This window comes from Oncorhynchus tshawytscha, linkage group LG08, assembly GCF_018296145.1.
Source record: "Oncorhynchus tshawytscha isolate Ot180627B linkage group LG08, Otsh_v2.0, whole genome shotgun sequence".
In the NCBI taxonomy this organism is placed as follows: Eukaryota; Metazoa; Chordata; class Actinopteri; order Salmoniformes; family Salmonidae; genus Oncorhynchus; species Oncorhynchus tshawytscha.
Window position 1 is genome coordinate 14,111,808 of NC_056436.1, and position 14,586 is coordinate 14,126,393.

The window sequence follows — 14,586 nt, forward strand, 5'->3', positions numbered from 1 at the left end:
TCTCTGTAACAGCCATGAATCTAATAATGATAGGTCTCTAACAGTCATGAATATAATAATGATAGGTCTCTAACAGTCATGAATATAATAATGATAGGTCTCTGTAACAGCCATGAATATAATAATGATAGGTCTCTGTAGCAGCCATGAATATAATAATGATAGGTCTCTGTAACAGCCATGAATCTAATATTGATAGGTCTCTAACAGTCATTAATCTAATAATGATAGGTCTCTGTAGCAGCCATGAATATAATAATGATAGGTCTCTGTAACAGTCATGAATCTAATAATGATAGGTCTCTGTAGCAGCCATGAATCTAATAATGATAACTCTCTGTAACAGTCATGAATATAATAATGATAGGTCTCTAACAGTCATGAATATAATAATGATAGGTCTCTGTAACAGCCATGAATATAATAATGATAGGTCTCTGTAGCAGCCATGAATATAATAATGATAGGTCTCTGTAACAGCCATGAATCTAATATTGATAGGTCTCTAACAGTCATTAATCTAATAATGATAGGTCTCTGTAGCAGCCATGAATATAATAATGATAGGTCTCTGTAACAGCCATGAATCTAATAATGATAGGTCTCTGTAGCAGCCATGAATCTAATAATGATAACTCTCTGTAACAGTCATGAATCTAATAATGATAGGTCTCTGTAGCAGCCATGAATCTAATAATGATAGGTCTCTGTAACAGTCATGAATCTAATAATGAATGGTCTCTGTAACAGCCATGAATATAATAATGATAGGTCTCTGTAACAGTCATGAATCTAATAATGATAAGTCTCTGTAGCAGCCATGAATCTAATAATGATTGGTCTCTAACAGTCATGAATCTAATAATGATAGGTCTCTGTAACAGCCATGAATATAATAATGATAGGTCTCTGTAGCAGCCATGAATCTAATAATGATAGGTCTCTGTAACAGCCATGAATATAATAATGATAGGTCTCTGTAACAGCCATGAATATAATAATGATAGGTCTCTAACAGTCATGAATCTAATAATGATAGGTCTCTGTAACAGCCATGAATATAATAATGATAGGTCTCTGTAGCAGCCATGAATCTAATAATGATAACTCTCTGTAACAGCCATGAATATAATAATGATAGGTCTCTGTAACAGCCATGAATATAATAATGATAGGTCTCTAACAGTCATGAATCTAATAATGATAGGTCTCTGTAGCAGCCATGAATCTAATAATGATAACTCTCTGTAACAGCCATGAATATAATAATGATAGGTCTCTAACAGTCATGAATCTAATAATGAATGGTCTCTGTAGCAGCCATGAATCTAATAATGATAGGTCTCTAACAGCCATGAATCTAATAATGATAGGTCTCTAACAGTCATGAATCTAATAATGATAGGTCTCTGTAACAGCCATGAATATAATAATGATAGGTCTCTGTAACAGCCATGAATCTAATAATGATAAGTCTCTAACAGTCATGAATATAATAATGATAGGTCTCTGTAGCAGCCATGAATATAATAATGATAGGTCTCTAACAGTCATGAATCTAATAATGATAAGTCTCTGTAGCAGCCATGAATATAATAATGATAGGTCTCTAACAGCCATGAATATAATAATGATAGGTCTCTAACAGTCATGAATCTAATAATGATAAGTCTCTGTAACAGCCATGAATATAATAATGATAGGTCTCTAACAGCCATGAATCTAATAATGATAGGTCTCTGTAACAGCCATGAATATAATAATGATAGGTCTCTGTAACAGCCATGAATATAATAATGATAGGTCTCTGTAACAGCCATGAATCTAATAATGATAGGTCTCTAACAGTCATGAATATAATAATGATAGGTCTCTAACAGTCATGAATATAATAATGATAGGTCTCTGTAACAGCCATGAATATAATAATGATAGGTCTCTAACAGTCATGAATATAATAATGATAGGTCTCTGTAACAGCCATGAATATAATAATGATAGGTCTCTAACAGTCATGAATCTAATAATGATAAGTCTCTGTAACAGCCATGAATATAATAATGATAGGTCTCTAACAGCCATGAATCTAATAATGATAGGTCTCTGTAACAGCCATGAATATAATAATGATAGGTCTCTGTAACAGCCATGAATATAATAATGATAGGTCTCTGTAACAGCCATGAATCTAATAATGATAGGTCTCTAACAGTCATGAATATAATAATGATAGGTCTCTAACAGTCATGAATATAATAATGATAGGTCTCTGTAACAGCCATGAATATAATAATGATAGGTCTCTGTAGCAGCCATGAATATAATAATGATAGGTCTCTGTAACAGCCATGAATCTAATAATGATAGGTCTCTAACAGTCATGAATCTAATAATGATAGGTCTCTGTAGCAGCCATGAATATAATAATGATAGGTCTCTGTAACAGTCATGAATCTAATAATGATAGGTCTCTGTAGCAGCCATGAATCTAATAATGATAACTCTCTGTAACAGTCATGAATCTAATAATGATAGGTCTCTGTAGCAGCCATGAATCTAATAATGATAGGTCTCTGTAACAGTCATGAATCTAATAATGAATGGTCTCTGTAACAGCCATGAATATAATAATGATAGGTCTCTGTAACAGTCATGAATCTAATAATGATAAGTCTCTGTAGCAGCCATGAATCTAATAATGATTGGTCTCTAACAGTCATGAATCTAATAATGATAGGTCTCTGTAACAGCCATGAATATAATAATGATAGGTCTCTGTAGCAGCCATGAATCTAATAATGATAGGTCTCTGTAACAGCCATGAATATAATAATGATAGGTCTCTGTAACAGCCATGAATATAATAATGATAGGTCTCTAACAGTCATGAATCTAATAATGATAGGTCTCTGTAACAGCCATGAATATAATAATGATAGGTCTCTGTAGCAGCCATGAATCTAATAATGATAACTCTCTGTAACAGCCATGAATATAATAATGATAGGTCTCTGTAACAGCCATGAATATAATAATGATAGGTCTCTAACAGTCATGAATCTAATAATGATAGGTCTCTGTAGCAGCCATGAATCTAATAATGATAACTCTCTGTAACAGCCATGAATATAATAATGATAGGTCTCTAACAGTCATGAATCTAATAATGAATGGTCTCTGTAGCAGCCATGAATATAATAATGATAGGTCCCTGTAACAGTCATGAATCTAATAATGATAGGTCTCTAACAGTCATGAATCTAATAATGATAGGTCTCTGTAGCAGCCATGAATATAATAATGATAGGTCTCTGTAACAGCCATGAATCTAATAATGATAGGTCTCTAACAGTCATGAATCTAATAATGATAGGTCTCTGTAGCAGCCATGAATATAATAATGATAGGTCTCTGTAACAGTCATGAATCTAATAATGATAGGTCTCTGTAGCAGCCATGAATCTAATAATGATAACTCTCTGTAACAGTCATGAATCTAATAATGATAGGTCTCTGTAGCAGCCATGAATCTAATAATGATAGGTCTCTGTAACAGTCATGAATCTAATAATGAATGGTCTCTGTAACAGCCATGAATCTAACAATGATAGGTCTCTGTAACGGTCATGAATCTAATAATGATAAGTCTCTGTAGCAGCCATGAATCTAATAATGATTGGTCTCTAACAGTCATGAATCTAATAATGATAGGTCTCTGTAACAGCCATGAATATAATAATGATAGGTCTCTGTAGCAGCCATGAATCTAATAATGATAGGTCTCTGTAACAGTCATGAATCTAATACTGATATGTCTCTAACAGTCATGAATCTAATAATGATAGGTCTCTGTAGCAGCCATGAATATAATAATGATAGGTCTCTGTAACAGCCATGAATCTAATAATGATAGGTCTCTAACAGTCATGAATCTAATAATGATAGGTCTCTGTAGCAGCCATGAATATAATAATGATAGGTCTCTGTAACAGTCATGATTCTAATAATGATAGGTCTCTGTAACAGCCATGAATCTAATAATGATAGGTCTCTGTAACGGTCATGAATCTAATAATGATAGGTCTCTGTAACAGCCATGAATCTAATAATGATTGGTCTCTAACAGTCATGAATCTAATAATGATAGGTCTCTGTAACAGCCATGAATATAATAATGATAACTCTCTGTAACAGCCATGAATATAATAATGATAGGTCTCTGTAACAGCCATGAATATAATAATGATAGGTCTCTGTAACAGCCATGAATATAATAATGATAGGTCTCTGTAACAGCCATGAATATAATAATGATAGGTCTCTGTAACAGCCATGAATATAATAATGATAGGTCTCTAACAGCCATGAATCTAATAATGATAGGTCTCTGTAACAGCCATGAATATAATAATGATAGGTCTCTGTAACAGCCATGAATATAATAATGATAGGTCTCTGTAACAGCCAAGAATCTAATAATGATAACTCTCTGTAACAGCCATGAATATAATAATGATAGGTCTCTGTAACAGCCAAGAATCTAATAATGATAACTCTCTGTAACAGCCATGAATATAATAATGATAGGTCTCTGTAACAGCCAAGAATATAATAATGATAGGTCTCTGTAACAGCCATGAATCTAATAATGATAACTCTCTAACAGCCATGAATATAATAATGATAGGTCTCTAACAGCCATGAATCTAATAATGAAGGGTCTCTGTAACAGCGGCCATGCTCTACCAACTGAGCCACATGGGACAAAATGAGCGTTTTTGTGTTCAACTAAAGTATAACGATGTCTCCTCTCTTTCACAGGGAAAGCGTGGCTGGAGGGAGGCTTGCTGTCCAGGTAGAGGACAAGTTGGTGAGGATAAAGAATAACAAGGTGAGTGTATTATTACACAGATAAATGTTTAACTGTACAGATGCAATTGTCATCACCTCATCAGGTGTTAGATGTGTTATACGTGTTAAGGGCAGGTGGGGGGCAGCAGGTCTCTGTGAGGAGGGAGTAGAAGGGGGCGTCTAGAGGGTGTCGTTTACTGTATCTCCTTCACACAGGATGTTTACAGTCAGGACTGGCCACTTCCTGTCTGATTCCTCTGTTGTTTATTATGAGTGTGCAGAGCCTCACACAAACTCTGAGACACTGTTTAGAGGGAGGGACCTTCCTGACAGATACACGTTCTAACAACACACTCACGTTCTAACAACACACACACACAATCCAACAACACACACACATTCCAACAACACACACACAATCCAATAACACACACACAATCCAACAACACACACACGTTCCAACAACACACACCCATTCCAACAACACACACCCATTCCAACAACACACACATTCCAACAACACACACACACACATACCAACAACACACACACATTCCAACAACACACACCCATTCCAACAACACACACCCATTCCAACAACACACACCCATTCCAACAACACACACCCATTCCAACAACACACACCCATTCCAACAACACACACACACACATACCAACACACACACACATCCCAACAACACACACCCATACCAACAACACACACACATTCCAACAACACACACCCATTCCAACAACACACACCCATTCCAACAACACACACCCATTCCAACAACACACACCCATTCCAACAACACACACCCATTCCAACAACACACACATTCCAACAACACACACACACACATACCAACAACACACACACATTCCAACAACACACACACATTCCAACAACACACACCCATTCAACAACACACACCCATTCCAACAACACACACCCATTCCAACAACACACACCCATTCCAACAACACACACCCATTCCAACAACACACACACACACATACCAACAACACACACACATTCCAACAACACACACACCTTCTAACAACACACACACATTCCAACAACAGACATTACAACAACACACACATCCCACCAACACACACACACACATCCCAACAACACACACACACATCCCAACAACATACACACATCCCAACAACACACACACACACACATCCCAACACACACACACATATCCCAACAACACACACACATATCCCAACAACACACACACACATCCCAACAACACACACCCATTCCAACAACACACACACAATATAAACACACACACATCCCAACAACACACACACACACATTCCAACAACACACACACATCCCAACAACACACACACACATTCCAACAACACACACATATTCCAACAACACACACACACATTCCAACAACACACACACATTCCAACAACACACACACACACACATTCCAACAACACACACACACATTCCAACAACAAACACACTTTCCAACAACAAACACACATTCCAACAACACACACACACATCCCAACAACACACACACATTCCAACAACACACACACACATTCCAACAACACACACACATTCCAACAACACACACCCATTCCAACAACACACACCCATTCCAACAACACACACATTCCAACAACACACACACACACATACCAACAACACACACACATTCCAACAACACACACCCATTCCAACAACACACACACATTCCAACAACACACACCCATTCCAACAACACACACCCATTCCAACAACACACACCCATTCCAACAACACACACCCATTCCAACAACACACACCCATTCCAACAACACACACACACACATACCAACAACACACACACATTCCAACAACACACACACCTTCTAACAACACACACACATTCCAACAACAGACATTACAACAACACACACATCCCACCAACACACACACACACATCCCAACAACACACACACACATCCCAACAACATACACACATCCCAACAACACACACACACACACATCCCAACAACACACACACATATCCCAACAACACACACACATATCCCAACAAACACACACACATCCCAACAACACACACCCATTCCAACAACACACACACACCCCAACAACACACACACATCCCAACAACACACACACACACACATTCCAACAACACACACACATCCCAACAACACACACACACATTCCAACAACACACACATATTCCAACAACACACACACACATTCCAACAACACACACACATTCCAACAACACACACACACACACATTCCAACAACACACACACACATTCCAACAACAAACACACTTTCCAACAACAAACACACATTCCAACAACAAACACACATTCCAACAACACACACACACATCCCAACAACACACACACATTCCAACAACACACACACACATTCCAACAACACACACACATTCCAACAACACACACACATCCCAACAACACACACACATTCCAACAACACACACACATTCCAACAACACACACCCATTCCAACAACACACACCCATTCCAACAACACACACCCATTCCAACAACACACACCCATTCCAACAACACACACCCATTCCAACAACACACACCCATTCCAACAACACACACACACACATACCAACAACACACACACATTCCAACAACACACACACCTTCTAACAACACACACACATTCCAACAACACACATTACAACAACACACACATCCCACCAACACACACACACACATCCCAACAACACACACACACATCCCAACAACACACACACACATCCCAACAACATACACACATCCCAACAACACACACACACACATCCCAACAACACACACACATATCCCAACAACACACACACATATCCCAACAACACACACACATACATCCCAACAACACACACACACATTCCAACAACATACACACATCCCAACAACACACACACACATCCCAACAACACACACACATATCCCAACAACACACACACACATCCCAACAACACACACACACATTCCAACAACACACACACATTCCAACAACACACACACACATTCCAACAACACACACACATTCCAACAAACACACACACACACACATTCCAACAACAAACACACATTCCAACAACAAACACACATTCCAACAACACACACACACATCCCAACAACACACACACATTCCAACAACACACACACACATTCCAACAACACACACACATTCCAACAACACAACACACATCCCAAACACACACATCCCAACAACACACACACACATTCCAACAACAAACACACATCCCAACAACACACACACATTCCAACAACACACACACATTCCAACAACACACACACACATTCCAACAAACACACACACATTCCAACAACACACACACATTCCAACAACACACACACACATTCCAACAACAAACACACATTCCAACAACAAACACACATTCCAACAACACACACACACATCCCAACAACACACACACATTCCAACAACACACAGACACATTCCAACAACACACACACATTCCAACAACACACACACACATCTCGAACAACAAACACACATTCCAACAACACACACACACATTCCAACAACAAACACACATTCCAACAACACACACACATTCCAACAACAAACACACATTCCAACAACACACACACACATTCCAACAACACACACACACACATCCCAACAACACACACACACATTCCAACAAACACACACACATTCCAACAACAAACACACATTCCAACAACAAACACCCATTCCAACAACACACACCCATTCCAACAACACACACCCATTCCATCAAACACACACACACACATACCAACAACACACACACATTCCAACAACAACACACCTTCTAACAACACACACACATTCCAACAAACACATTACAACAACACACACATCCCAACAAACACACACACACATCCCAACAACACACACACATCCCAACAACATACACACACACACACACACACATCCCAACAACACACACACATATCCCAACAACACACACACACATCCCAACAACACACACCCATTCCAACAACACACACACATTCCCAACAACACACACACATCCAACAACACACACACACACATTCCAACAACACACACATTCCAACAACACACACAACAACACACACACACACATTCCAACAACACACACACACATTCCAACAACACACACACACATTCCAACAACACACACATATTCCAACAACACACACACATTCCAACAACACACACTCATTCCAACAACACACACACACACACATTCCAACAACACACACACACATTCCAACAACAAACACACTTTCCAACAACAAACACACATTCCAACAACACACACACACATCCCAACAACACACACACATTCCAACAACACACACACATTCCAACAACACACACACATTCCAACAACACACACCCATTCCAACAACACACACACACATCCCAACAACACACACACATTCCAACAACACACACACATCCCAACAACACACACACACACATTCCAACAACACACACACATTCCAACAACACACACACACATTCCAACAACACACACACATTCCAACAACACACACACACACACACATTCCAACAACAAACACACATTCCAACAACAAACACACATTCCAACAACACACACACACATCCCAACAACACACACACATTCCAACAACACACACACACATTCCAACAACACACACACATTCCAACAACACACACACACCCCAACAACACACACACATCCCAACAACACACACACACATTCCAACAACACACACACATCCCAACAACACACACACACATTCCAACAACACACACACATTCCAACAACACACACACACATTCCAACAACACACACACATTCCAACAACACACACACACACACATTCCAACAACACACACACACATTCCAACAACAAACACACATTCCAACAACAAACACACATTCCAACAACACACACACACATCCCAACAACACACACACATTCCAACAACACACAGACACATTCCAACAACACACACACATCTCGAACAACAAACACACATTCCAACAACACACACACACATTCCAACAACACACACACATTCCAACAACACACACACATTCCAACAACAAACACACATTCCAACAACACACACACACATTCCAACAACACACACACACATCCCAACAACAAACACACATTCCAACAACACACACACACATTCCAACAACAAACACACATTCCAACAACACACACACATTCCAACAACACACACACATTCCAACAACACACACACACACACATTCCAACAACACACACACACATCCCAGCAACAAACACACATTCCAACAACACACACCCACATTCCAACAACACACACATTCCAACAACACACACCCACATTCCAACAACACACACACATTCCAACAACACACACACACATTCCAACAACACACACACACATTCCAACAACACACATTCCAACAACACACACACATTCCAACAACACACACACACATCCCAGCAACAAACACACATTCCAACAACACACACACACATTCCAACAACACACACACATTCCAACAACACACACACACATTCCAACAACACACATTACAACAACATACACACATGGCCCATGACAAGTTGTGTGAACTCTAAGTCTCATAGAGTTCAGAGAAAGAACTTGGTTAAAAACATGCTCTGTAAGATGTCTGACTGAGTGTCTGCACCCTTAGAAAAAAAGGTGAGTGTATTATTCCACAGATAAATGTTTAACTGTACAGATGCTATTGTCATCACCTCATCAGGTGGGGGGCAGCATACAGGAACCATTTGAAGAACACTTTTTGGTTCCAGGTAGAACCCTTTTGGTTCCAGGTAAAACAATTTTGGGTTCCATGTACAACCCTCTATGTAAAGGGTTCTACATTGAACTCAAAAATGTTCTACCTGGAACCAAAAGAGTTCTACCTGGAACCAAAAATGGTTCTTCAAATGGTTCCTGTATGGTTCTACATAGCACTTTTTTTCCAAGAGTGTGTGACAAGACAGCTCGGCGTCGACTTAACCACAGACGCACCGGCCCACAATACACTGCAGTAATAAACAGGAACCCATTTTATTATTTTTCTCTCAGTGACTTAGCAGTCCATCTATTGTAACACACTCTCTGTTTTTGTCTCTAGTAGTAACCTATTGTAACACACTGTCTGTATTTGTCTCTAGTAGTAACCTATTGTAACACACTGTCTGTATTTGTCTCTAGTAGTAACCTATTGTAACACACTGTCTGTATTTGTCTCTAGTAGTAACCTATTGTAGCACACTGTCTGTACTTGTCTCTAGTAGTAACCTATTGTAACACACTGTCTGTATTTGTCTCTAGTAGTAACCTATTGTAACACACTGTCTGTATTTGTCTCTAGTAGTAACCTATTGTAACACACTGTCTGTACTTGTCTCTAGTAGAAACCTACGGTAATGGACAAAGTATAATGTTTGTAGTTTTAAACTCTCAAGTCCCTGTCTGTATGTCTGTCTGTCTGTGCCCTTGTCTAACTGTCCGTCCATCTCTCCCTGTCTTTCTCTCCACAGCTGGATGGACGTTACGACGGCCCTGGGGAATCCAGGGAGAAGGTGCTGGAGTTTGGTTTTGACTACTGCTACTGGTCTGTTTCCCCAGAGGAACCACACTACGCCTCACAGGAAGAGGTAACGAGTCCTGAGACCTGAACTTCGACTGTAGTTCCTCGACTGTAGCTCCAGGTCCTGCCAAACCTGGGCCCTTCTGTACACCAACTCTTTAAACTCCCGCACCGCTAGAGATTCCACATCGGCTACAATTGTTTAGTTACAGTGTTTTTGTGTCATGTTTTGTGCCTTCTGGGTGAAGGCAGCCACAGTCATGTGCGTGTCAGGCAGCCTGGGGACGTTGGGTAGGGTGTGCAATCACAACCACTGGGCCGTGTTCAATAGGGCATGCAAACGAAAACGAAAATTAGGGTTTCTATTTGTACAAATCCAGGTAGTCACTCCCTGTTTTTTTCCCTTTGGTGCCTAATGAACATGACACTCGTCTGAAGGAAGAGCCCAGGGGAATTAACACTGCCCCCCCCCACTAAAGGGATAGGATATCAGCTCCATCTGTTCTCCAGAGTTCTGTTGAGCATCACGTTTCCTTTTATGTCTCTGTGATTGGCTGATTAGATCTGTTTGTGTTTCTCTGATTGGTGGGTGCTACCTTTTTCCTGGTACTGAGCGGAGGAGGAGCCAGAATAAGACCCACCCCCTCGGAACACAGACTAGTGGACATCGTTTCTCTGCAGGAAAATGTACTACAACATTGTGTGGTGTTAGTTAGGGTTCCATTTATAGAACTCAAACTTGATGAATGCTGCATTGTCTTGTAGCTCTGATTCCCGGCTGATTTATTTACAAACCAACATTTCATCAAGGACAAGCTATGCAAGCAGTGTACCAACATGGGGAAAAGCCTTCACCCACCCCGGCCTGGTCTAGATGTCCCACAGTGTTGTTCTGGTCTCTGTCAGTGGAGACTGTGAAGACTTTCTGCTTCTCAATTCAATTGAATGGCTTTATTGGCATGGGAAACATATGTTAACATTGCCAAAGCAAGTGAAGTAGATAATAAACACAAGTGAAATAAACAATAAAAATAACACTACACTCACAGAAGTTCCAAAAGAATAAAGACATTTCAAAGAACAAAAGGGAAAATAAATAAACATAAATATGGGTGTATTTACAATGGTGTTTGTTCTTCACTGGTTGCCCTTTTCTCGTGGCAACAGGTCATGAATCTACTGCTGTGATTACACACTGAGGTATTTCACCCTGTAGATATGGGAGTTTATCAACATTGGGTTTGTTTTCTAATTCTTTGTGGATCTGTGTCTCCCCACTCATTCTCTCTCTGTCTCTCTGTCTGTCTCACTCTCTCTCTCTCTCTCTCTCTCTCTCTCTCTCTGTCTGTCTCTCTCTCTGTCTCACTCTCTCTCGCTCTCTCTCTTTGTCTCTCTCTCTGTCTCTCTATTAAATTAAATTTAAATTCCCTATCACCCTCTATCGCTCTCACTGTCACTCTCTTTCCTCTATTTTCTCTATCGACCCATTCACTCCATCTGAGTTGTCGGGGCGGCCCCACCACTACATTCCTCTGGTGACTCGTGGTGGGCGAGGAGCAGGGCAAACATGGGCATGGGTTTTCTATTTAATTCTGTGGAGCACGGTCACTGGATCACAGGCTGACCTCTGAGGCCTGTGAGTGTGTGACTGTTCCACACAAACCCTGACACAGTCAGTGGCACCAGAGCCGACATTTATCAGTCACACGTCATATAGTTGCTAGGTCTACGCTTCTCTCTAGCGCCTGTCCTGAAGAATGTATAATATATTTACATTGCTGTATGTTGACAAGTAAACTGCTTGTGTTAGGTGACTTAAGCCGAACACTATGGAATGGTCTAGAGGCCAGATAACAGATAGCCTGTGTTGTTTGTGCACTTTCACAAACCTTTATTGTCTTAGAAGTTTAAACTTTCCCCAGACTTTCACACGCAGACGTAATTATTGAAAAATAATCGTTTTGTTTTCTTTCTTTATCAGTACCTTTCATGTAATAGACCTGCTCATCATTTCTACAGTTAATTGCATTAAAAAAGTGTCACTATTTTAGATACGTGTTGGGTTTTAAGTGTAGTGTTTTTCTCAGGCACTGTCAGTGTGCTGTAGTGTAGTTTTATGCTGTAGTGTAGTTTTATGCTGTAGTGTAGTTTTGTGCTGTAGTGTAGTTTTATGCTGTAGTGTAGCTTTGTGCTGTAGTGTAGTTTTGTGCTGTAGTGTAGTTTTATGCTGTAGTGTAGTTTTATGCTGTAGTGTAGTTTTATGCTGTAGTGTAGTTTTATGCTGTAGTGTAGTTTTGTGCTGTAGTGTAGTGTTGTGCTGTAGTGTAGTTTTATGCTGTAGTTTTGTGCTGTAGTGTAGTTTTATGCTGTAGTGTAGTTTTATGCTGTAGTTTTGTGCTGTAGTGTAGTTTTATGCTGTAGTGTAGTTTTATGCTGTAGTTTTGTGCTGTAGTGTAGTTTTGTGCTGTAGTGTAGTTTTATGCTGTAGTGTAGTTGTATGCTGTAGTGTAGTTTTATGCTGTAGTGTAGTTTTATGCTGTAGTGTAGTTTTGTGCTGTAGTGTAGTTTTGTGCTGTAGTGTAGTTTTGTGTATCCAGGGTATCCTGGATTCACTTCCGGTGGAGTCCTGTGGGACTGAGTCAATCTGAGACCCATGGTGAAGGGAGAGAGGGAGAGAGAGAGAGAGAGAGAGAGACAGAGAGTGAGTGAGACAGACAGACAGACAGACAGACAGACAGACAGACAGACAGACAGACAGACAGACAGACAGACAGACAGACAGACAGACAGACAGACAGAGAAAACACCCTATGCTAAGCTCCAGGCTGATGTCATTCTGTAACAAAACCCAGCATTGTGCTCTAGATTCAGATTCTGTCCATTGACGTCTTTTGGCTAAAATCTAACTGTGAAAAATGACTTATTGGAGCGGCTGTGAGTTTGGCAGATGAGAGATGGGGGGGCTACAGCGGTTCTGTCGACCCCCTGCCCCTTCCCCTCCTCCACCTCTGAAATTCACTGTTTGTCTCTCTCTCTCAATTCAATTTCAATTCAA

General features: G+C 40.0%; 1 protein-coding gene across 1 annotated transcript in view; it reads left to right on the plus strand.

Annotated features, from left to right (window-relative positions):
* Positions 1–14,586, plus strand: part of LOC112257172 (stAR-related lipid transfer protein 9-like) — a 26,595-nt gene that overhangs the window by 4,571 nt on the left and 7,438 nt on the right. Inside the window, exons 2-3 of the mRNA XM_042326248.1 lie at positions 4,822–4,891; positions 11,482–11,598. Of these exons, the coding sequence (XP_042182182.1) occupies positions 4,822–4,891; positions 11,482–11,598 (187 nt within the window). The remainder of the gene's footprint in view (positions 1–4,821; positions 4,892–11,481; positions 11,599–14,586) is intronic.